The sequence below is a fragment of the Leuciscus leuciscus genome (assembly GCF_965113295.1).
Source record: "Leuciscus leuciscus genome assembly, chromosome: 9".
NCBI lineage: Eukaryota > Metazoa > Chordata > Actinopteri > Cypriniformes > Leuciscidae > Leuciscus > Leuciscus leuciscus.
Window position 1 is genome coordinate 37,542,624 of NC_138733.1, and position 25,995 is coordinate 37,568,618.

The 25,995-nt window shown below is 37.2% G+C and overlaps 1 protein-coding gene across 1 annotated transcript in view; it reads left to right on the forward strand.

Annotated features, from left to right (window-relative positions):
* The first annotated feature begins 792 nt into the window (after positions 1–792).
* Positions 793–25,995, forward strand: part of cul3b (cullin 3b) — a 28,338-nt gene continuing 3,135 nt past the window's right edge. The window contains exons 1-14 of the mRNA XM_082180632.1: positions 793–1,043; positions 2,410–2,607; positions 4,285–4,398; positions 7,490–7,650; positions 12,881–12,995; positions 13,758–13,986; positions 14,389–14,534; positions 14,628–14,804; positions 15,067–15,237; positions 15,324–15,431; positions 17,278–17,402; positions 17,548–17,644; positions 17,737–17,868; positions 24,065–24,251. Of these exons, the coding sequence (XP_082036758.1) occupies positions 981–1,043; positions 2,410–2,607; positions 4,285–4,398; positions 7,490–7,650; positions 12,881–12,995; positions 13,758–13,986; positions 14,389–14,534; positions 14,628–14,804; positions 15,067–15,237; positions 15,324–15,431; positions 17,278–17,402; positions 17,548–17,644; positions 17,737–17,868; positions 24,065–24,251 (2,023 nt within the window). The 5' untranslated portion in view covers positions 793–980. The remainder of the gene's footprint in view (positions 1,044–2,409; positions 2,608–4,284; positions 4,399–7,489; positions 7,651–12,880; positions 12,996–13,757; positions 13,987–14,388; positions 14,535–14,627; positions 14,805–15,066; positions 15,238–15,323; positions 15,432–17,277; positions 17,403–17,547; positions 17,645–17,736; positions 17,869–24,064; positions 24,252–25,995) is intronic.

A 25,995-nucleotide genomic window follows, 5' to 3' on the forward strand; every position in this document is an offset into this window, starting at 1 on the left:
GATTTCCATTTGTATGGCAGCTACTAATCTTTGGAAATGTTAGCCTAGGTGTGCACCAACCCCTCGAATTAGCCAAATAACATGAGAATATGACTAAAAAAGGAGCATTTCTGGGCGGTCAAGCGCCTCCTTGAGGAATGCAACTTACTGTTACTGCAGGGGTTTGCAATCTTTTAGATGCCACGGACCCCCAAATATGATCATCCCTGTTTGAGGGACCCCCACCCTAAAATTTAAGGCATCTGTCTTTTACAAACATCCAGTTTATACACATTAAAACTTAATATTATAAAATACATTTAAAATATTTTTTTTTATTATTTAATATTAGTAACATTTGTATTTATTAATATTATTTTATTTTATTTAATCTATTTAATAGATAAACAACGAACTCGCCTTTTTTATTTTAATAACATTATTTATTTATGTATTTATTTAGATCTAATTCATTGTTTTACGCATTTATTTATTTATTTATTTATTTATTTATTTATTTATTTATTTATTATTATTATTATATATTTTTTGTAAAACTTTTCTCTAGCCTTGTCACTCCCTTGCAGTCCCCTGGGGGTCAGCAGACCCCAATTTAAAAAAAAAAACTAACTTATAGGGCACAGTTTTTAGCCAATAACATTTACTTCCGAAATACAGTTATTAATTAAGTACAAGTTTCGAAAATATTGAGGGCTACCTATATTTAATGGGCTATGTCATATATTAAAGAATCTTCAAATGTTAAGTATAAGATCTCGCGTGAGTTCACCTCAGTGTTGAGAATCTGTGAGAGTTGCGTGTCCGCCATCACTAGAGCCCGAAAGTAGCTGAACGCGTAGCGGTTGTCAACAAGTCCGAAGAGTGAGACTCGTAAAGAAGGTCAAGTGGGGGCTCAGCGCTGCCTCAGTATACGTGTTCCCCGTCTTTTGTCAGAGAAGACTTTCATGTGAAAGGAGACAACGGCGGGGAATAAACCAGACATGTCAAATCTCAGCAAAGGGGGCACTAAAAAAGACACCAAGATGAGGATACGAGCCTTTCCTGTGAGTATGAGCGTTCAGAGCCGGCGGGACAATCACTCGAGCTCCGGGGATTCAAGCAGACAGGCCTATGTGGACAAATCCCTTCACACTGCCTCGATGTTTTCCCAAATCCCACAAATAGTCAAATAGCCAAATAGCCATCATGAGAGGAGTGTCAGATTGATCTAGGTTTAGAATCTATTGCGTTGTTTTTTTGTTTGTTTTTGGTCATAATGACACAACCCAACGAGCCTGTTAGCTGGCTAACCTGTTTAACAGCAGTAAGTTAGATAATCATAAATAAATGCGCGATGACCCAAATACAATGCTTTTACTGCAGAGGTTCCCTCAGTGAGCATGTACAATCACCGGTCAATTTGAGTTAAACACTAATCAAAAAGATTTGCTCTAGTAATGTTGTTTTTGGCAGGTTGATTTGTCTACGATAACTTTTTCCATGATGTAACGTTATCGTTTACTTGTGTATGTCACACATGACCAGCGCAAATGCATCTGTGATGTGACACGCTTTTAATGAGCGTTGAGTTATTGCCAGCGAAGAAACAAGTTCACTAGCACTAATGCTGCAAGAGATGTTTACAGTTGGCCTCGTCTAAATAGTCAATACTGTAAAACCAAAATAAACCGATCCTGACGAGCATTCTTGTTCTGAATCACATCTATTGATTTGTTCACAACTGTTAGAGCTGAATATTCAGGTTTTAAGATACTCAAACATTGAGACGACTCCCCTCTATCACCTGTTGGCCAAGACTTCGGCACTGCCTCAGTAGACTATGGATATGGTCAAGCTACAATGTATGAGTGTCATAAAACATCATTCAAGTTTTGTCCTATCAAACAAACACATTGCTATTGTATATTTTCTTAGAACTAACTTCTCTGAGCCATCGCCTAAAGTTCACACTGGTGTCCCAGTAGAGTAACCATATGTTACTCATAGTGTATCATATTAACTATGGACATTTTCCATGACAGCCAGAAAATGCAATGTCACAGTAATTTTGTCGTTTCGTGAAATGTTCTGCTTGACAAGGGTGTTTGTGTTATCTTTCTTTAAGAAAAATGCGCTTTGTCTGTTGTTGTTTTATGTAATGCAATCACATACACACATTTGTTTACATTGTATATAAATTTAATGTCTAATTTAGGTTAGATTCATAATCTGTAACCAATTCAAAGTTATGCTGAGTCATAGCAAGAGGAAGGTACTGCTTCTGTAAGCCTAATGTACTGATGCTTTAGGCTATATTTTGAATCGGGCAACCTTCATTATCACATTATTTTCAAAAGTTTTGAGCAACCTGTATCACCTTTTCTCTCTTAATGGTTTTTACCCTCTTATTTTATCTCCACCTCATTACAGATGACCATGGATGAGAAATATGTCAACAACATCTGGGATCTCCTGAAAAATGCCATTCAGGAGATCCAGAGGAAAAACAACAGTGGGCTGAGCTTCGAGGAGCTCTACAGGAACGCCTACACCATGGTCCTTCACAAACACGGAGAGAAGCTCTATACAGGCTTGAGGGAGGTGGTCACAGAACATCTCATCAACAAAGTAAGAGCCATGTGTCTCTATCTTTCCTCTTTTCCACCATGAGGGTGCTGGTGTCTGATCTGGTACCCATTCTGTGCATTTCCACAGTTCGTAGATCCCCCCTGGCCGAGTCCTGGATCTGGCACAAGAACTGATACATGTACATTTATGCATTTGGCAGATGCTTTCGTCCAAAGTTCATGCATTTACTGAGAATGTTATCATATGCCCTTGGTGTTGCTAATGAAATTCTGTGCTGTTTAAGCTACAGGAAGATCCAGCACCAGTTATCGGGGGTAGAAAGTAATGTGTGGAGGAGATTGTTGGATTTTCGCATGTTTTAGACCAAAGAAAAAAGTAACAGCAGAAGGGCGGAATAAAAATGTGAATTTGCACTCTGACTGTAGGTGGCGCTTATGGAAAAGTCCAGTGGTGCGCAACTTTCTGTTTCTGACACTCTTCTGAAGAAATTAGGTCAAACGTTATTTGCGTGTTTTCCAGCAGCCGTTCAGATTCCACAGAGACGGGAGAGCTGGTTCCGTATTTTTCCTCTGCTATTCATTGTCCTTTCGCAAAAATAATTAGAAATTAGAATAAAAATAATCTGTCACCAGGGCTTAAAGTATTCCGGCACCGTGCCGGATCTCCGGCGTGCGGCTGTGAGGAAGAAAAAATAAATACAAAAATGTTGGACCTTGCATGCGGTTTAATATTTTCGAGTCAATTGATTTCACCTACCAATCATATGAAAGGAACGCAGCTCTTACTAACGTTACAAGCCTATCAGAAGCAGAGCAGGGCGGGGCCTAGGAACACAGTGTGATTGAGATTTATACGTCACGTTAGCGTTGTCGGTGAAAGGAGCGCTAGTTCATGAAGCTTGGGGATGATGTCCTACCCACGGGCGTAATTTCCTATGGGGACACTTTCCAAAATCCCGATTTTCTGTGTAAGCCTACCATGAAAACTAGTCCACTTTAAACCACAGCATTTTCTGTCAGCAATGTATGACACGTAGCCTAACGTTAGTGCTGCGCATGCGATTAATTTTTGTCCAGCTTTAACGTGTTAAAATATTTATCGCAGCGTCCGTTCTTTCTGTCATCCTTTGGGTTATATGATCATGCTCTCCTTCACGCAAATGTTTTAAACTATCAATGCGCGAGAAGACAAAAGAGAACGCGCTGTCAGTGAATGTCCTCCTGAAACACACACACAGAAAGACGCGCGCCAGTATCGCAGTCGACAGCGCGCCATCGAGTTCTCTTTCGCGCTTGAACGAACCATAACACACACATTTATGCCAAAATGTCAGTTAAGTTTTGTCGAGTATCTTCACAAGAACAGTCAAATGAGTTAAATACAATCTTAAATGGAAGTAAAGAGTAGAGAATGAGTGTGAATGTGTGTGTTGGTCTGCACAGCACAGACACGTCAACAGACATTCACTCAAATGAAAATGTTTTGGCTCTGAACATTTGTCTTGGTGTGAACAGGCATTACTGGATTAATGAAATAAGAGTGACTCTCTTAAGTGGGTTTGAGGTGTGATTTTTAATGTCGTGTTTAAGTTGAAAAAGAAAAGTGCTTCATTAATGAATTACACCATACCAAGTTGGGTTTCTGCTTGCTGGGTTGATATGAATTAGCAGGTTGTTTATCCTTCCCTTATATCATTTTTTGTTTGTCCTTTAAAAGGTACGCGATGATGTGTTAAAATCCCTGAATAACAACTTTCTGCAAACACTGAATCAAGCCTGGAATGACCACCAGACGGCCATGGTGATGATCAGAGACATCTTGATGTACATGGTGGGTCCTCATGGCAACCTTTCATTGTGTGTTGTTTGATCTTTGTCTTGGTACTTGTCTGTGTGAATGTTAGCTTATTACAGGGCTTGCAAGGCATCACTGTATTGATAATTCCTCAAAAATTCTGGTTAGGTGCATTCTTTTCTTGTTGTAATTCTCATTTTAATTCTCTGTCGTTCGATACCTCTTGAGATGCCCCTTGTCACGGCACTTTGTGTGCGACTGTAAACAAGAAACATAAACCAAACTGGACCAGGAACAAAAAAGACATTCTTTGAAAAGAACACAGAAAAAAAACACACACCGAAGCCACTATAATCCATCAGTTACTTGAACAAGACTTCATGTGCCTCTGTACTCCCTCTTCCTCAATTAAGGGACCTGTTTTGTTCACACTTGGCATGTTTGGTTCGATTAAAACGAACTCTGGTGTGTGTGGTTCATGTAAACAAACCAAAAACAGGAAGATGAGACCCTAAAAAGGGCACAATGCTCACGCATGTCGTTTTTTCTCGTCATAGTCGTGATGTTGCCATCAGTTCGGTACAGGCAGATCTGTTGTGTCTGTGTGACGGAGGGATTCCTGACGCTGTCTTGACTCTTTTACACATTTTATAAGCTCTTCACGAGTTCTCAGCTGGTCAAAATACCATCACATGCAGGCTACGCACATACAGCGAGAGCATTTAGTCACACAGCACACAGCATTGTTTTGGATGCTCAGTAAGTTCTAGGGGTGGAACGGTACACAGAAGTCACGGTTCGGTTCAGACATCACGGTTCGGTACGAGCTCGGTACAATGGAGGGAAAAGCAAACCAAAAATGCAGAAGGCTTGTGCATGTCTCAGGCTGGACCACCAAAGGAAAATAAATTACTTAAGCCTTGTAAGTTTTATTAATAAAGTAAAGGCATAGAACCAGTTTATTTGTAGTGCACTGACAATAGTTTTATATAATTAGTTTATTAATTAAATGAATAAAAAGACAAAAAGACCTTGAGATATGTTTGGTAATTGTACCTGAATGAATTGAAAATTAATTTGCTACATTTCAGATGAATATATTTGTTTTCCTTAAAATTTTAATTAACTTAAACACTTTGCAGTTTGAATGATGTCCTGTATAAACAAAATGATGGAGTATGTTTTTATTTTTCCACTGTTTGATCAAGCACACACACGCGCACACAAATATAAGTAAACACTTTGCGACTTTTCGATCGCATCTCACTCACACACACACACACACACACACACACACACACACACACACACACACACACACACAACATATTCCAGCATTGCAATCTTTACATCGCAGCCTGCTTCAGAGCTAAAGTGGGATTACAGATTAGGTGTACCTAAAGAACCCGCGTATCTAACAGTAGTTCCGCATTACATTAATTAATTTGCACGCAAGTTTTATTTATTTTTATACCGTGTATTCTCCGTGTAAATTTATGCACCGAACCGTGACACCCGTACCGTTTCGGTTCAATATGAATACATGTACCGTTCCACCCCTAGTTCCGTCTCAAAATAGGCAATACGTCATAAAAGCCGACCAATCAGGTGAGTGTATTTAAATTGAACACTAAGCAGACCAGGACTAAATTATAAAAATTTTGTTACGGACCAAGACGAACCGAACTACATTTGTGAACACACTCTTAATTTTTTTGGGAGTGAAATGGTTACTAAGGACGTTGCGGTAATGCATAACAGAACACTTAATAAATTAGGCAAAAATAATTGATGACAGCCTTAAGGTAACTAAAAGTGATTGTTCACCTAAAAATTTAAATTCTCTCATCATTTACTCGCACTCATGCCATCCCCAATGTTTATGACTTTCTTTCTCCAGATAAACACAAACACGTTTTTTTTGTGTGGAAATGAATATGTCTGTATGAGGCCATATATAATGTCAAGTCACATTTATTTATAGTAGTGCTTTTTACAATACAGATTGTTTCAAAGCAGCTTCACAGAGATAACAGGAAAATAATGCAAAAAATCTTTGTTTCCAGAAGAAAATAACGTCACAGTCCAGCTTAAAGCTGCAGTAGGTAACTTTTGTAAAAATGTATTTTTTCATATTTGTTAAAACTGTCATTATGTCCTGACAGAACGCATCTTTTCTTCAGCAAATGCAAAGCCACATTTCATACGCGATTATACATGAACATTTTGTAACCACAGTTTTTTCTGGAGTTCACAAAAACCTTCTGCAGAACACAAGAGGGGTTGAGGCCAAACAAGATTGGACAGCACTGACTTTCATTGTGTGGACAAAAACTAATGAGACATTTTTCAAAATATCCTTTGTGTTTCTCAAGAAATAAGGTCATGCATGTTTGGATTAACATGAGGGTAAGTAAATGATGACAGAACTGTCATTACTGGGTGAACTATCCCTTAAAAAAAGATGCAAAAGTATCATAAAATAATTGTGTGTGACTTGTGCCTTAAGTTCCAAGTGAAGACATGATACGGTTTGGTGAAAAACAAACCGAAATGTTATTTACCAATCTAAATATATAATAATAATAATAATCTCAGCCATTTCTCTCCTGTGCGCATTCATATGAGTTTATGAGAACAGCGGTTAACGCCCTCACGCCTGTTGCCTTGGCTTTTGGCTTGCTTAGTTCGGGACATTTAATATTCAACAATATTATTGATCTGCCTTACTTAAGGTGGACGATGATGCAATTTTCTTCTAGAAACAAACTTTGTTGTACTATTTTCATGTTATCACTGTGAAGCTGCTTTGATGCAATCTATATTGTAAATAGCGCTTTATAAATAAAGGTGACTTGACGTCTAGGAAAAGCATACAAGCGCACCATTTTGAAAAATCATGATTAATAAAAGCAGAACAAAAATTCCTGATCAACTTTACAGTAGCTCTTCTTTTGCTGCCTCGCAAGCACTTGAATTTCTTCCAGGAACTGCAGATGTATTTTAGTTTCTCCTACTGGGTGGTTGTGCATGTTTCCAACTAATTTGACTGTTGCTTGGAGAAGAGCTTTATCTTCTTTATTAGCTTTATCCCTCTCTCTCTGTCTCCCCTTCTGTCTTTGTATAGGACCGGGTGTATGTTCAGCAGAATAATGTAGAGAACGTCTATAATCTAGGTCTCATCATCTTCAGAGACCAGGTGGTTCGATATGGTTGCATTCGGGACCATTTAAGGCAGACCTTACTAGACATGATTGCCCGTGAGAGAAAAGGAGAGGTGGTGGACAGGTGGGTGTCTTCTTGTTTTGGTCTACTTTACACATGATGTGTGCTTGCATAGCAGAGATAGACTATGCAGAAATCTGTGTGTAATTAATCATAGCAATATGGCAATTTTTGTTGGTACACAATATATATATTTTTTAATTGATCAAACCCTACATTTGCAAAGTTCTTCGCCAAGTACATTTTATACATCCTGATGTGAGCCCCATATATGCTCTCTTTGCTATTCCCTTTTTGTGCACACACAACATTAAAGCATGAGCCCCTGGCTTGGAAGGTCTGAGTTTAAACCCTGGAATGAACTGAGGTGTAAAAAGTGCTGAGAAATTTAACATAAAATAGGTAATATGTCAGAATTATATATTGAAATATTAAAAGTCAAACTTGCCATAACACAAGTGAGTGTGGACAAAAAAGAAATTCCACAATTTATTGTACTTAATTCTATTTTCTATTGTTCTTTATTATATATATTTTTAATGGACTCTTTAAACTTTAATTAAATCAAGATGTAGAGGGGTTTTTCATTAAAGGGATAGTTTACCAAAAAATTACATTTCTGTCATCAATTACTCACTCTCAGGTCGTTCCAAATCTGTATGACTTACTTTCTTCTGTGAAACACGAAATAAGATATTTTGAGAAATGTCTTGGTGTTTTTTGTCCATACAGTGGAAGTTAATGGTAAAAAACTGTTGGATTACCAACATTCTTCAAAATATCTTATTTTGTGTTCCGCAGAAGTAAGAAAGTCATAGAGGTTCGGAACGACAATAAGGGTAAGTAAATATGACAGAATTTTCATTTTTGGGTGAACTATAACTTTAAAATGTCTTTATGCATAAAGCATACCGGTATGAAAAATATGACACTGTGTCAATTTTACAAAGCATTAGCATCGGTAAATATGAGGAGGAGCCCAATAATAGGGATACATTCATCCTCTTAATGTAAAGCAACTGAATGTCCATAAAAAAAAAAAATGAACGGATATTAATGTCACCTGAATAGGGCTGCACCATATAGAAATAATCAAAATATCGCAAATGTACAAATGATATGTATATCGCAATGGCTTACAATAACTTAATGATTTTAATACTTCAAAAGATTACGAAAACTCTACGTTTTAGATTTCAGTTCATTTCTGCAGCTTATATGGCCAAATACAAGTCAAGTCAAGTCAAGTTTATTTGTATAGCGCTTTTCACAATACAGATTGTATCAAAGCAGCTTCACAGTATTAAATTAAAATAATACAACAAAGTTTTTCTTTTCAAGAGGAATTTATTGATTGATAAAATTTAATTAAATTTTACATTTATATTAAATACACACACATATGTCAAAATTCCTGTCTTGGTGAGCACTCACAGAACATGCATGTTGGTTATATCAATTACCAGTTGGTTTTTAAATATTTAAATTTACTTTACACCCTTAAAGCATTATCGTGTCGCATATTGAATATCTTAATATTATTAATTAATTAATAGCTATTTTAAGTTAAGCTTTACCAATCTTTCTTTACATACTTGGACATTTTTTCCAATCTTTCTTATTTTCCTTTTTCTATTCTATGCCACAGAATGCTTTCTTTCTCTGACCGTTTTTGATGTGACATGAGCAAAGGGTTAGCAGTCGCCATGTAGAAGCAAAAGACATTTTCATATAAAGCTGATATTTGGATATGTAATATGTCACTGCATGAAGGGGAAAAAAAAACTAAGATTCTATATTTTGAATTTAAAATGGTGGCACAATTTTTTTTATTGTGATGATTTTTTTGGGCCATATTACGACATGGGTGGGGCTAGTGAAAATGTACTTAGTGTTGAGCCCTGCACAGTTTACAGTAATATCGTTTATGTATCTTACACGAAAGCAAGACTGCGTTCAACATGGACGATTGCTGTGACGTTTGAACAGACTATTTTCTTGTTATAAACATCCTGCATATCAGTAAATAGCGACAAATTATTGTTTAGATTTTTCTATATGCTGTTTTTGATGTAGTTTTTGCTCACTCGTTTCTGTGAAGAATCCAATTAGACATGTAGTTCTTTACTCTTTCTACACAGGCACTCTTACAGACACCCTACTGCACGTGTCCTTCATTTTAGTTTAACTCATCTTTTAAGTGTAAATTAAAAGTTTGGGATCGGTAAGATTTTTTCAAAGAAGTCTCTTCTGCTCACCAAGGCTGCGTTTATTTGATTAAAAATACCAGAAAAAAACTAAAACAAAACAGTAATATTGTGAAATATTATTTCAATCTAAAACAGCTGTTTTCTATTTATTAGTAATTTATTCCTGAGTGTGATGCACAGCTGAATTTTCAGCATCATTACTCCAGTCTTCAGTGTCACATGATCGTTCAGAAATCATTCTAATATGATGATTTGATGTTCAAGAAAAGTTTATTATTATTATCAATGTTGAAAACAGATATGTAAATTTTTTCCAGGATTCTTTGATGAATAGAAAGTTAAAAAAAACAGCATTTATCTGAAATAGAAAGCTTTTGTAACATTATACACTACCGTTCAAAAGTTTGGCGCCAGTAAGAATTCAATACTTTAATTCACAATAATTCAATACAAAAATCAATACTTTTATTCAGCAAGGATGCATTTTGATTGATTTAAAAGTTACAGTAAAACCATTTATAATGTTAGAAAAGATTCTATTTCAAATAAATGAAATAGAACTTTCTATTTATCAAAGAATCCAGTTTTTTTTTTTTTACAGCTGTTTTCAAGATTGATAATAATAAAGTTTTTTGAGCATCAAATTAGCATATTGTGAAGGATCATGTGACCCTGAAGACTGGAGTAATGATGCTGAAAATCCAGCTTTGATCTTAGATCTTGATAGATTGTCATAATATTTAACAATATTACTGTTTTTTGTTGTTGTTGTATTTTTTATTAAATAAATGCAGCCTTGGTGAGCATAAGAGACATCTTTTAAAAACATAATACATTTTACAGATCCTACATTTTTAGATAGCATCACCCATCATTAGCCATCAGAAGATGGTACACTGTGGTCATAAAGAGATGGACATGTTCAGCTACAATACTCAGGTCAGCTGTGGAGTTTAAACCATGCTCAATTAGTGCTTAGGGGTCCCAAAGTGTGTCAAGAACATATCCTTCACACCATTACACCACCACTAGCCTGAACCGCTGATACAAGGCAGGACGGAAACATGCTTTCATGTGGTTTACACCAAATTCTGATGGGATTTTAGAAACATATTGATGTATTCTCCTGTGTTGGTGTAGGTTTATAAATGATTTTTTCGAGGATTCTTTGAAATCGAGTACTGTAATGAGGAATCGTGACAGCCCTGTTGCAGATTCTGTTGTAAATAACAGTGAAAAATCACTACTGATTTTGACTTGTATAAAAAAGCTCTAAACAAATGTAACATTTATTTCAAGATTTTTATTTTTAAATTTAATTAATTAAAATAGAAAATTATGTTCTGGAATGTTTTACATGTGCACTTTGTGCACAGTAGTTTTTAAATTAAATTAACTCTTTATATCATTTGGATATCATATTTTCGGAAAGACACCTACATTTACCGTGGGAAGAAAAGCTTGCAGAAAAATTAATTTTTGTCAGAATCATCCTAAAATCAGAACTTGGTAAAACATTTACTATTATCTTTATTTCAAAAATGTTTCAAGCCTCTCAAATCCTAGCCTTAATTTTTTTCTTTTCTTGAAAGTATATCATACAAAAAAAGAAAAAGCCTTCCGGTACTGCTAAGCTGTTAACTGTCTGGTGACCAACTCACCGACTGATGATGGTATCTGTAGTCAAAAGTAGGGATGCACGATATATCGGCCACCATATCGGTATTGGCCTATATATGTTCAGTTTTAATGTTATCGTTATCGGCCTGATAAGAAAATTTGGCCGATATATTAAAGCCGAGAAATAATGTATTATTTCCTTGAGCTGAGACGCTTCAGATGTGCACTGTTCAACATGATGGTTTTAAATTGCTTGAAATATGATTGGAATCACTTCAAAAAGGAAAATACAGTTCAGTGCAACATGTGCAGCGCAAATCTGTCATATCGGCTCCATAAAATGATCATGAGAACATTATAATTGTGTGTTTAGGTCATGGCTTTTAATGATGAGACTTTTGTTTTTGTATTCAGGCTCTCAAAAATTATATAAAAACTTGGATTTAGATTTATCAGCCAATATATCAGTTATCGGCTTTCAAATATCGGTAAAATTTTCATATCGGTACATCCCTAGTCAAAAGTAGTCCAGTGAACTAAAGATTCCCCTCTTTGTACTTCAAGTACTTTACACCCCAGGAATGGGTGTCAATCTTCAGTCCGTAATCCCCTTTGTTTATAATGAACATGAGTGTTTTGTAGTAAACGTGATAATCACACAAGCAACGTTTTTGTGTGATGTTTTTCAATAGTTATTCAAAGTCCGTTGCTCAGTATTGCACTTCACAATCACCATCACCATTTGAAGAAGCTTGTGTTTGTCTTTTGTTCTCACAATGTTAAAAAATTTCTTTTTAATTAAATGACATTTTATATGGTATTTTTAGCGCATGTTTATAAAAATGGTGTAAAGGTCTGAGAATGGATTCTCCTGCTTGTGAAATACCATAAAAAAGTGAAAAAAGTTATTGAATGCACAAACAATTTTGCAGCATTTGTTAAAAGTTCAATCCGTATTCATGTTTCTGATGTTAAACTGCACATACTTTTTTAAACACCAGGGTTCGTATGGTCGTGAAAAACCTGGAAAATAGCAATTTCTAGATCTGCAATAGTTTTGGAGAAGTTCTGGACATTTGTTCCACAAATATCTGTATAATAGAATATATGTTTAATCAGGGCCTGAATTTATGACCTCTCTCTCTCTCTCTCTCTCTCTCTCTCTCTCGCTTCCGGACAGTTGACGGAATTGTCACTTTTTTGTAATTGTTCTGCCAATTTAAACTTTCAAGCAATTTTAAACCATTCGGTACTCGCACATAAATCCTCATTGCAAACAGCATGTTTAATGTTAGACAGCACAGAGTAGGCCAATCAGATTTTTGCCATTGCAGAAGATAACTGAAGCTCCACTGCTTTCCACAACCATCAGACAGACAGAATGTATTAAATGTAACAGGAAAAGTTATCTAACCGTAGGTTTTTCTTATATAGATTGTAAATAAATGTTTGTCTTCATTCAGGGGGGCCATTCGTAACGCTTGTCAAATGTTAATGATTTTGGGATTGGAAGGACGTTCTGTTTATGAGGAGGATTTTGAGGCCCCATTCTTAGAAATGTCTGCTGAATTCTTTCAGGTTTGTAAAGCTAGATTACACTTTATTGCAGTAGTATTTCTCTATTAGTTGGAATAAATGACATGTAAGGATCACATAAAAAAATAATGTTTTTAATGTTTTTGAAAGAAGTCATCAAGCCTGCATTTATTTGATCGAAAATACTGTAATATTGTGAAATATTATTACAATTTAAAATAATGCTTTCTATTTTAATATACTTTAAAATATGATTTTTTTCAATGAATCAAAGCTGAATTTTCATCAGCATCATTACTCCAGTGTTCACTGTCACATGATCCTTCAGAAATCACTCTGATATCTTGATTTATTATCAATGTTGGAAACAGTTGTGCTGCTTAATATTTTTTTAAAACCTGTGTTACTTTTTTCAGGAATCTTTGATTAATTTTTTTTTTTTAAACTGCGTTTATTTAAAACTACCATTCAAAAGTTTGGGGTCAGTAATTTTTTTCTTTTTTTTGAAGAAATTAATACTCATTATTCAGCAAGGATGTGTTACATTGGTAAAAAGTGTTAGTATATTTTATACTGTTAGAAAAGATTTATATTTTAAATAACTGTTTTTTTTTAACTTTTTATTCATCAATGAATCCTGAGAAAAGTATCACAGGTTCCCAAAAAATATTAAGCAGCACAACTGTAAATAATGACTGATTTTTTTATTTGTGCATAAAGATGTATTGAAGTGTGTGTTTTTTTCTCCTTTTGGTTTAAACCTATTTATTTGTTATATTTTTTGTATATATGAATCTTTTTCAGATGGAAAGTCAAAAGTTTTTAGCTGAGAACAGTGCAAGTGTGTACATAAAGAAAGTGGAGGCACGGATAAACGAGGAGATTGAGCGAGTGATACACTGTCTGGATAAAACGACGGAGGAGCCGATCGTAAAGGTGGTGGAGAGAGAGCTTATCTCCAAACACATGAAGACCATTGTAGAGATGGAGAACTCTGGTCTGGTACACATGCTCAAGAATGGAAAGACAGAAGGTGCGCTGTCTCATCGTTGTCATTTATCATTACAGTTGTTTTACGTCGGCAGTATAGCGTAGTGGTTAATGAGAAGGTTGTGCACTCAAACTTCAGAATGATCATTTCTTGAGACTTGAAAAATGGATCAGGAGATTTTTCCTGGGGTCCGCTTATGTCATTTTTCCACCTTGCGGTGTCCACAAATCAAGAAATGTTGATCATGGCATGACCCCTTGCTTGGGATAAAAGAATTTGATGAATTAAAGATTACATTTTGTTCCCAAGTTCAAAATGAAACATTTAATGAGCATGAATTACATATTAAAAGAACATTAAATAGAAAATTAATAGGAAATTGACTTTGGTTTGGGATCTTTCTATGAGAGTATTAAGAGAATATTCGTGTGTGTGTGTGCACAGATCTGGCCTGCATGTACAAGTTGTTCAGTAGGGTGCCAAATGGCCTGAAGACCATGTGCGAGTGTATGAGCTCATATCTGAGGGAGCAGGGCAAAGCTCTGGTGTCTGAGGAAGGAGAAGGCAAGAACCCTGTTGACTACATCCAGGTACCAAGATAAGAAATAGAGCCATACCTAACTAGAAGAACACAAAAGATTTATGTCAAAACCTCCCTCTTTCTTTCTGCTTCCTTTCTGTAGGGCCTTCTCGATCTGAAGTCACGGTTTGATCGCTTCTTGCAAGAGTCTTTCAACAACGACCGTTTATTCAAGCAGACCATTGCTGGGGACTTTGAGTATTTCTTGAACCTGAACTCTCGTTCACCTGAGTATCTCTCGCTCTTCATTGACGATAAGCTGAAAAAAGGAGTGAAAGGAGTGAGTCATTTTCTCTAGTCACTTGATTAGTGGACACCTTCCAGCTTTTTGCTGAAAACAGTGATATGACACTGTGTAAATGTGAATGCTGTTTTCCTTACACCATTTAAGGCAGGGGATTCCAATCCTGTTCCAGGTGTGTTTAATTAGGATTGAAGATGAACTCTGGGAGCGGGATTGGACTAATGAGTAATCAGTTTTTTGTGTGGATATTAATAGTACTTAATTTAAGGTGTATGTCTGTTGTTTGTCCCTCCTTCAGCTGACAGAGCAGGAGGTGGAGTCTATCTTGGATAAAGCAATGGTGCTGTTCAGGTTTATGCAGGAGAAGGATGTGTTTGAGCGCTACTACAAGCAGCACCTGGCCAGAAGACTCCTCACCAACAAGAGTGTGTCTGATGACTCCGAAAAAAACATGATCTCAAAGCTAAAGGCAAGATCTGCTGCTGAACAGAGTAGAAGGTCAGTGTGCATTATAATACTGTATACGTCTTATTTGATTTGTCTCTCGTTCCACAGACGGAGTGTGGCTGTCAGTTCACATCTAAACTGGAAGGCATGTTCAGGGACATGAGCATCTCAAACACAACCATGGATGAGTTTCGGCAGCACCTTACGTCAACAGGGGTGAGATACAAATGGTACTCAACCAGAATAAGTCGCGGTTACGGCTGCCGTTTCAGCGGCAAATGCATTTACTCCTGTTGACTGTGCTATAACCATATAGGCTTATGACAAGTTATGACACAGACAAATGTGTCAAAGCGCATTTTCACGATTATATTCTCCTTGCCATAAAATAAAAATGATTGGAAAGGTGGATTACTCTGCATGGCAGCATTAAGAGTGGTAGCCTTTATTTCTAAAATATGGATTAGTATGCTTTGTTCATATTGTGACATCATTATTTCATATTTGCAACAGAATTTCTTTTGAAATTTACTTTTAATAATTCAAAACACTATGCATTTCAATAGGTCGTGCACATACATAAGTTATTCGTTATTTATTCTCTTTTTAATACTTATTCCCACGCTTGACAGCCCTCATTTCTCTCTTCTGTTCATGCTCAAGAGAGATTTACCCCCTTTTCTCTCTCTCTCTCTCTCTCTCTCTCTCTCTCTCATGCGCAGATGCGCTGGGTCTCTCATGCTAGTGAAAATAATTAAATGGCAGGTGCTGAAATTAAGTGGTTCAGGGATGCAACTGCATATTATACTGGCTGTAAATGTCATTGTGGCATCCGCACAAATTGCACAACCCATCTTTATCAATTGATCTATCTATTATCTAGAACCTGAATGCCTTGTTGCGTTCACAATAAAAAAAAAAGAGAGATTTTTTTTTTTCTCACTTTTGTTTGTGTAGAGTTGGCAGTTCATGATTTGTTTCTTCCACAAATCATAACACATTGCTCAAACATTATAAAACCATTGTTACACACCCACATTTGTGTTACACTTTTTTAATTAATTGCAATATTTAGAAGTTATGTAAAATGTGTTTGGACACATCAAGACATTTATCCTGAAACCGACACGTTCTCAGTAAAGGCCCTGACATACTCGCAGGAAAGTTCTGTTTTGTTTTTCGCTTTGGTGTAAAAAGAAGTTGGAAAAACCTGAGCAGTGTTATACGCCACGGATAATGTACATCCAGCTGGTTGTTATCGCAGAATAAACCCTGACAGGGTGATCAGGACCCCGAAGCAGAGGGGTTTTGCATCACTCTGAAGGGGTTTATTCTGCGATAACAACCGGCTGGATGTACATTATCCCGCTTATTACACGGCTACTTGCCACATAAGTAAATAATTAGACCCGAAATATTGACTTGAGTTTAAATATTTTATTAGGTCTTTAAACGCAAGGCTACCACAGAGAAAGCAGTTGATAGCAAGTGGCGAGTTCAAACTAGGTGGACATTTAAGGTTACAGTCATACCACTGCCTTTTTCCACATAAATAATTATGGGGATAAGAGATATTGATTTGAGATTAATTCTCTATTCCAATTTAGATACCACAGCAAATAATTACTAGCCTAACTAATATACATTTTAAATATTATTAAAGACAAGAAAACAGTCAATGATAAAATAAGACCAAATAATCAAATTACAAGCAATAGAACAAAGATACCAATGAAATAATCAGTGCGATTCAGTTTTTCAGGCAGGTCTAACAGTAGTGTTCAGGAAGAGAAATTGAATAAAGTGATCAAATATAACATATTAAACTGCATAGTCTTTACTGTATAAATTAAATCTTAAATTAATCCCTATTTAAAGTTACAAAAATTATTCAGTCAAGAGCAGTGAGTGATTGTTTGTCTTTTTTTGTTTGATTAAACACACCGACAGCAGCTGGAATATTAGGCTGCTGTCACTTAAAGGCATAATGCACAGATGCCATTACCATTAGAATGTGTAGTGATTTGAATGGACTGTTTGAAATGTGTTTGTTTCTTCTCAGGTGTCTTTAGGTGGTGTTGACCTCACAGTGAGAGTTCTGACGACAGGGTACTGGCCAACACAGTCCGCAACTCCCAAATGTAACATCCCCCCTTCACCAAGACATGCTTTCGAGGTCTTTAGAAGGTGTTTATTATTGTATTTTGCAATAGTTTAGTTCCTTTTTGTAGTTTACCTTTTTAGGAAGCTCATTTGTGAAGAACTCTCATTTTCAAAGTCAATCGTGGGGTTTTGTGTGTGTTCACAGCGACTCTTGACTCTTTCATTGCAGGTTTTATTTGGCCAAGCACAGTGGTAGGCAGCTCACATTGCAGCATCACATGGGTTCAGCAGACCTCAATGCCACCTTTCATGGGCCAATAAAAAAGGTTCATACACCACTAACAAACAATCACAGACAGTCAAAGAACTTACAGATCTTAACTTTCTAACTCCCAGCCCCATTTGCATCTCCCTGCAGGAGGATGGCTCAGATATGGTTGGTGGGGCTCAGGTTACAGGCTCTAATACTAGGAAACACATTCTGCAGGTTTCCACATTCCAGATGACAATCCTCATGCTTTTCAACAACCGAGAGAAATCCACGTTTGAGGTACTGCACTCATGACACGTTTTGTAAAGTTTGTGAAGGTAATTTCTCAGCAAATGTATGTAAAAAAGTATGAAAAGTAGTAAAAGTAGAACTTGCATTCATGCAGAGGAAGGCTTCATTTGTACAGTAAAGAAAAAAACTTTTTCTTTAGTGGTTTTTAGTTTGCTTCGGGGACGTTGGTTGAAATCAGAAGTTGGGGACTCAAGAATAAAGAATGCTACCAATGCATGATTCACCACACAGAATAGTTGAGCACAAAAAGTGCTTGCTCATCTATAAGCCTAAATAATGCAACACAGACCTTAAAATGATCAAATCAGTAATGATAAAGTCAGACAAAAAGTCTCAGTACCTGTAACATAGTATTCTTAACCAAATTCGTAATTTATGTGTGAGCTATTAAGTATTATTGAAACCGAACACAAACCAGTGTGATGGAAATCAGGAAAAAATACTTACATTGCTTGTAGGGAAAAAGGAAGTATTATTATATTGCAATTGCTTACTGCATTTTCATGTCAAAACACCTCTTGCTGGAGTACAGCAGTGAGAGCACAGGCACTCTGAAGGTGTTTTTCTGAAGGATAACAGAGAGAGGTTAATATAATAATAGATAATATGATAATAATAGAGGTTTGGAGCAACATGAAGGTGAAAAAGGCTGCATTTACACTGCAGGTCTTGATGCCCAATTCAGATTTTTTTACTATATCCAGATCATTTTTTTTGACAACCCAATCTTCTTTTAAAAGTGACCCATATCTGATATCTGCATTAACACTATACTTGGCGAAACAAACAAAAAATAACATTATGATATCAAGAAATCAATTTCAATAGTACATTGAGTTTAATTTATTGACATGGAATTCATAGAAACATTTTCAATGCAATAGTTTCATCTTTGTATCAAAATCATTATATAGTACAAATTCTTCAAGACAGTGATAATGTACACAGATCCGCTATAAAAGTTAGTGTGTACTAATGGCCTCGTGGTAGAACATTTGTTAAGCATGTTAGAGTTTCGACTTTGCCCTCGTATGTGTTTTTTATTTTATTTTATTTTTTATTAAAACCAAATGTGTTCATCAGAGATTGTATATCAAGAGCAGGGACATGTTTGTGTGCATTTTATTTTGTGATTTCACTGGAACGAATTGTTAGGGGGTAACGGTTTAGGACCCAAGGACCAGATAGAAGACCCAGAGTCAGAATTATAATAAATTGAAGAAAAGTTTTAGAAAGAAGAAGAAAGTGAAAGAAAGTGACACGTGACGGCCAAGTATGGTAACCCATACTTGGAATTTGACCTCTGCATTTAACCCATCCAAGTTAATGCAAACACATTAGGAGCAGAGTAGTGAGTAGTTAACACACACATACACTGCAAACGTGGATACACACACCCAGAGCAGCGGGCAGCCTTTGTGTGGCGCCCGGGGAGCGATTAGGGGTTAGGTGCCTTGCTCAAGGGCACCTCAGTCATTTCCCACCGGCTCTGGAATCGAACCAGCAACCTTTGGGTTACCAGTTCAACTCCCTAACCACTAGGCCATGACTGCCCCAAGATAGTTTGAAGTTACTTACTGAAGATAGTTTGCAGTTTCATCAGCAGAAGTCGGCTTCAAGACTCACACAGGAGTTCGTAGGCCGCCCCGCTTACAGTTACAAAGATCACAGCACTTATACCCTTCTACACACACACACACACACAGCAGTTATACCTTACACCACACACACACACACACACACACACACAGCAGTTTTACCCTACACCAAGGTCTAAGCTACGTCCTTGCTTCAGGTTGCAGTTTCTGATTGGCTAAGAAAAAGACAAACATAGTAATTTTCCACAGATTTACAGATAGACTGAAGCATATCTCCATAGATTATGCAGCTGACACTCAGACCCTGAAGTTAGGCACGTCGTGACCTTCCAGGTCGCAGATTTGGGTTGCTGGGCGTCAGCATTTCCAGAACAACAACTCAGTCAATCTCCAACAATGCCAGTGGTTCCTTAACCTGTAACCAAGAAGACTAACACACACACCGACACACAGCTTTTCCAAGGTTGGATTTGGCCAGGCTCTAACTATGAACAGGAGAGTCCTCTCAAAACATCAAGATAATGCGTTCTTTCTCAAGGAGAGCTACACTTTAGTCTAACTGGAAAGTAAGGGTGGTGGTGGTGCAATGGATAAGACAAATGCCTTTGGTGTGAGAGACCCGGGTTCGAATCCACTGTTACCCCTTTTCCACCAACAAGAACCGGGTGCTGGTTCAGAGCCAGATCTATTGCCAGTTCGGAGTTGGTTCGACTGACGAGCTTACTAAGAACCGGTTTGCGTTTCCACCGGCCAGAGAGCCACAACAGAGCTATATCTTATGTCACTGCATACGTATCATGTTGCCCAGCAACGCTATGCGGCAGCGCCAAACACAAACACACCAGACTTGTTCGAGATGCAGAACGATCAGCACATGAAATCAAAGCGATCAAAAAGCACAAGGAGTCGTATGATCTCCAAACACTCCCGCAGCTCTGATCGGTCCATGCTGCTCCGATGCATCTCGAACAAGGCATCAACAATAATAGACGTTGCGTTACTATGGATGCTCATGGGTTTGCGAAAATAAATCGGCATCCAAACACGGCGAATCCAACGCGTTCGTGCAGCTCGCCGTAACTTACAGTTATTATAGGATATTATAATCGAGCTGCTATTAGCTCGACTAGCTGCTATTTAAAAATGGCGGTCACAAGTTTCTCTTCAGTCTTGTTGGCCACGGTAACCCCACCCCCAGCCTCTGACGCAAGCGGTTCTTTCTTGGCTCCGTTCTAGACCCTGCAATGATTTGGTGCTACTTAAGAACCAGTTTTACTGGTTCGGAGCTGGTGCTTTGGCGGTGGAAAAACAAAGAACCGATTTGAAACTAGGCTCTGGCTCCGAACCAGCACCAACTCTGCCTTGGTGGAAAAGGGGTATCGAGACACCAATGTGTCCCTGAGCAAGACACTTAACCCCTAGTTGCTCCAGAGGCGTGCGACCTCTGACATATATAGCAATTGTAAGTCGCTTTGGATAAAAGCGTCAGCTAAATGAATAAATGTAAATGTAAGGCTTTAACAAAGAAATTGTCCCTTAAACTATTGGCTTCAATGACTCCTATATGTTTTAACACATTGAAGACCTTTCTCAAACACAAAACAAGTCCCTATTTCATTTCTGGAAGCCGGGCTAAATGAGCAAGCACTGTTACTGCAGTCAGATATCAAATACTGACATTAGAGAATACATGAAAAGGACATTTCAGTAATCAAATTGGTAACTTCTATAATAACAAAGTAAAATCTCCTGAGAAGTCATTCAACTCATTTGATATTTAGAAGGAAATATATTGATTAATACCTTGATTATAATCACTCATTTCATATACATTGAAGCAGCAGTGGATTCCAGCCCACCCCCTTCAGAATAGTCTCAACAACGGGACTGAAGCGTGTGTCTGTGCACGAGCCGCCGTCACTGATAACAGCGGCAACGAGCACTCAGGATGATTTCAAAAGAAACACATTTCAGTGGCAGATCGCCACTTATTTAACACAAACGGACAAAATAAATACTCTGCTAGTCAACTAGAGATGTTTAATTTTTTGTAGATCCTCCTGGGACCCAGGAATAGACTTTTATCCACTGTAGTGAACATTATATTTTAGTGAATTTCTCTGACATCATACATGTCCATGTCACAACCTGGGTGTCCTGTAAAGAGCACATTCAGGACTTTTCAGAGATACCAAATGTATCAAAAGGCTTCACCATGAAAACAAATTATCCTTGGTCTTTAAAAATGTCTGACATTAATTTAGTGATCAAATGTAGGAAATATGATAATATATTGTAATTATAATTTAAATCGGACTACTTTTCAAATTGTATTTCATAAACCAACATCTCAGGAAAATGTTATGGGGTTTCAAATCAAAAAATGACTTTCTGTTACAGAACAGGGCGTTGAATTCATACATGTCCACTGTAGAGGACCTCGGGACTTAAATCGTGTTTATCAGGCATTTTGGGAGAGACAACAAGTGAATATGGAAATAAATTATACATCAATATTCCTATGAAATATTAGATATTATTATTAAAATGTTGCTAATTATTACTCCAATTATTACACTTCTTTTTTCATAAAATGTTGCTCCAAGAACACATTAATGTGCAAATTAGATACAGTGTATAGATACATTGCATTGAATGGGAATATTAATTTATGGCCATTTTACCCACATATTGCATAAAGTAAAATGGTGTATCAATTCATTCCGTTATATCTTTCATAACATAGTTGAGAATTATCGTTATACAAATTTTGTTTAAAATCCTGAAACCCCAAAATTTATTGGTGATTGAAAAAAAAATCCCATTGTTTTTGCCTATACATATCATTTCATGTCATTTTATTTTTTAAACAACTTTTTTTGAAAAATGTTTTTTTTTTTTACCATTTGTTGTTTATGCTCTAAACAATGTGATGACATTAAACTAAATTCAAAAAACTTTTTTTTTTCTGGGTCTCAGGAGGAGATATATCTGTACCGCGGAATATTTCAAAAAGTCACTTTTTTTTCAATTACGTGCGACTCACATTGATGGGAATACCAAATCTGTCTGCTTACACGGTAGGCGCAAATGCACATATCCAATTCATATCAGATTTATTTCCACATATGAATGAGGCCTGAAACCGATCTGAGAATATCGGAATCCATGCGCTTTTTTGTGCTTAACATGTTCATGGGTCATATCCGATCCGGAAGAAAACGGAATTGGGTCACTTGAACCATGCAGAGTCAGTGCGGCCTAAATTATGAGAGCCCACAGCTAGGCTAAAAACGCTTTGGTGGACACGTGGCCTAAGGCTGCCCAACATTCGGCTCATGTGATCAGCCTGGCCATGATTGAGTCTGCTTTGTCATTTCCACCACATGCTGTGTTTCAGATGACAACAGTTCAACTATGTTTTGAATCTAGATTTTTCAGCAGTTTGCTCATGCTGCTCCCCATGGTGCTCATGACCGCAGTGTTGTGAGGAGTTGTATACAAGTCCGGGAAACTTGCGATCCAATCTCTTTCAGCTTGGGTCATTATTGTTTTCACTCCATTGATGATTCTGTCAGTTACATCATGTTCCACATTAGATTCTCATTCGTGCAACAATGCTTTGAAGTATGGAAAGTAGTGCTTGGTTTCACACGAGCACAATGTCATGGTTACAACACTTGGTGCGTGTTAGGCCCTTCATGTTGAGTCCGGCTGTATTCTCCTGTTTTGGAACGGTCTAAAGTTAGAAACCGCTGAGGCGTATCTACCTTTTCCTTTTTTTATTGGTGTGTCAGTGCATTATGAACTCCACTGTGCTCTGCATTGAAATCCTCAGGTGACAGGAGTGTTCCTCATGTTGTGTTTTCTCCTGTTTTGGACTCTGTCAGACCATTAAAATTGCCTGTCTCGCGATAACAGTACAAATGTGTATTTTGAATGGCATTTCTTTGTATAAAGTGTCTTTAACTACTATGTACTAACATTTAAATTAATTATTTAATGCGACAGCACTCTGTTTGCATGCACTGTGCATGATTACACTGCACGGGTAATCTCACTCGTATTCAAGGTAAATCATCTCCACTTTCATCCCCTACATGTTTTTTTTTTTTTTGATTTATTGATCTCATCAGCTAAAACATCATCACATGTTAATTTACTTTCTGAAAAAGTGCAGACCCGAGTGCAGCCAGATTTCCGAACACACCTCCTACAGGTGTGTCAGCTTCGACACTGCAATCTTTCGTTTAAATCATGCTCTGTTTCAAAGTAAACCTCTAGTATGAGATGGGAGGAGGTCAAAGAAACTTTGTATTCACCCTCAAAACCTTTGAATTTTTGGAGATTCAGATGAAACTTTTTAAACAACTTGAAAAAATCATCCATTGCACTTAGTAACCAGCCTGTACCCTCAAGTCAAGTCACCTTTATTTATACAGCGCTTTATACAGTACAGATTGCTTCAAAGCAGCTTCACAGAGATAAAGAGGAAAATAATAAAAAAATGCCTGAAGTAAGGGCATCACCATACTTTCCCCATATCCCTATTCTCATGTCCCTGTTGTGTTTTCCTCTTTTGGCAGGAGATTCAGCAAGAGACTGATATCCCAGAGAGAGAGCTGGTGCGGGCACTGCAGTCTCTGGCCTGTGGAAAGCCCACACAGCGAGTCCTCACTAAAGAACCCAAGTCGAAAGAGATCGAGAGCGGCCACGTGTTCACTGTCAACGACCAGTTCACCTCCAGACTGCACAGAGTCAAGATTCAAACCGGTAACGGTCATCTTGTGTTGATGCTTTAGAACTGACTGTAAGCCCAGTCAAGATGATCAGCAATAATGAAAACCCCCCAAAAATGCATATTCATCTTAGTGTGAAAGGACGATTTTCCTTTATTTTTCTCATCACTTGTGGTGTGAAATAAGCTTTATTGAACACTATTTAACATTTTAAATATTCTAATAGATTGTTCATCCTTTAATTGATAAGAATTTCATCCTTAACTTCATCTGACCCTGAAAAGGCCCATCACCAAGATATATATACACACACAACGATCAGGCATAACATTATGACCACTGACAGGTGAAGTGAATAACACTGATTATCTCTTCATCGCGGCACCTGTTAGTGGGTGGGATATATTATTATATTATTATATTATATATATTAGGCAGAAAGAGAACATTTCGTCCTCTAAGGCCTCGTTTAAACTGTCAATGAAATGAGACCCAATTCCGATTTTTTTTTTTGCTCATGTCACAGAATTGGGAATTGGGTCTCATTTCATTGACAGTTTAAACACAATTTTACAGATCGGATGTGTTCTATGACCGTGTAAACAGGAAAAAAAAAGCATGCATTTGGATATTTCAAGATCGGTTTCAGTCCTCATTCATATGTGGAAATAAATCAGATATGTGCCAATGCGACTGTCATGTAAACAGGCAGATCGGATTTTCTGATGCATTAGGCTACGTCTCTGCGGTTTAATGACGAGAGAAACCCCGGCGCGCATCTGCAAAGGGCCGTAATTTCTAATTACGGCCCGACGAAACGTTGTGTCGTCGTAGGAGACGAATGTGGACGGGCACAGGAATTGTTTTCACAGGATTGTAAATGTAATTGTAAGCATTTAGTCATTTATTTGTAATAAACACTTTAAGTGGGCTATCTATTTACATGTTAAATTATATTTTTTAAAACATATGTCATGTGAGACGTGACGTCATATTGTGTGTGCATAGAAAGAATTCATCCGCAGCCGCTCAAAAAAAAAAAATGTGTCCACAGCTGTTCTACTCATGAGCGCAACTCCACCGTCAGTGTTAAAGGAGAAGTTCACTTTTGAAAAAACTTTTGCTGATAATTTACTCACCCCCATGTCATCCAAGATGTCCATGTCTTTCTTTCTTCAGTCGAAAAGAAATTAAGGTTTTTGATGAAAACATTCCAGGATTTTTCCACATATTATGGATTCCATTGGGACCCAAACGGTTCAAGGTCCAAATGACAGTTTCATTGCCGCTTCAAAGGGCTTTAAACGATACCAGACGATGAATAAGGGTCTTATCTAGCGAAACGATCGGTCATTTCAAAAATAAAATAAAAAGTTGACGTTTTATAAGCACAAATGTTCGCCTTGCTCTGTTCTGTGATGCGCGTTCGTGACGTCACGTAATACGCAATTACGTTGAAAAGGTCAAGTTTGATGTGTTTACAAATGTGCGGAAGGAGGACCATATAAACATTTTCAAATGTATTTGTGTCAGTTTATCGTTTAAAATGCCCATTTCGTGTGCGCATCCTGAGTGTTTTAATATTAAAAAGCCAAAAAGAACATTTTCTTCAATTTTTCAAGCGTGACCTTTTCAACGTAATTGCGTATTACGTGACGTCACGAACGCGCATCACAGAACAGAGCAAGCCGAACATTTGTGCTTATAAAACGTCAACTTTTTATTTTATTTTTGAAATGACCGATCGTTTCGCTAGATAAGACCCTTATTCATCGTCT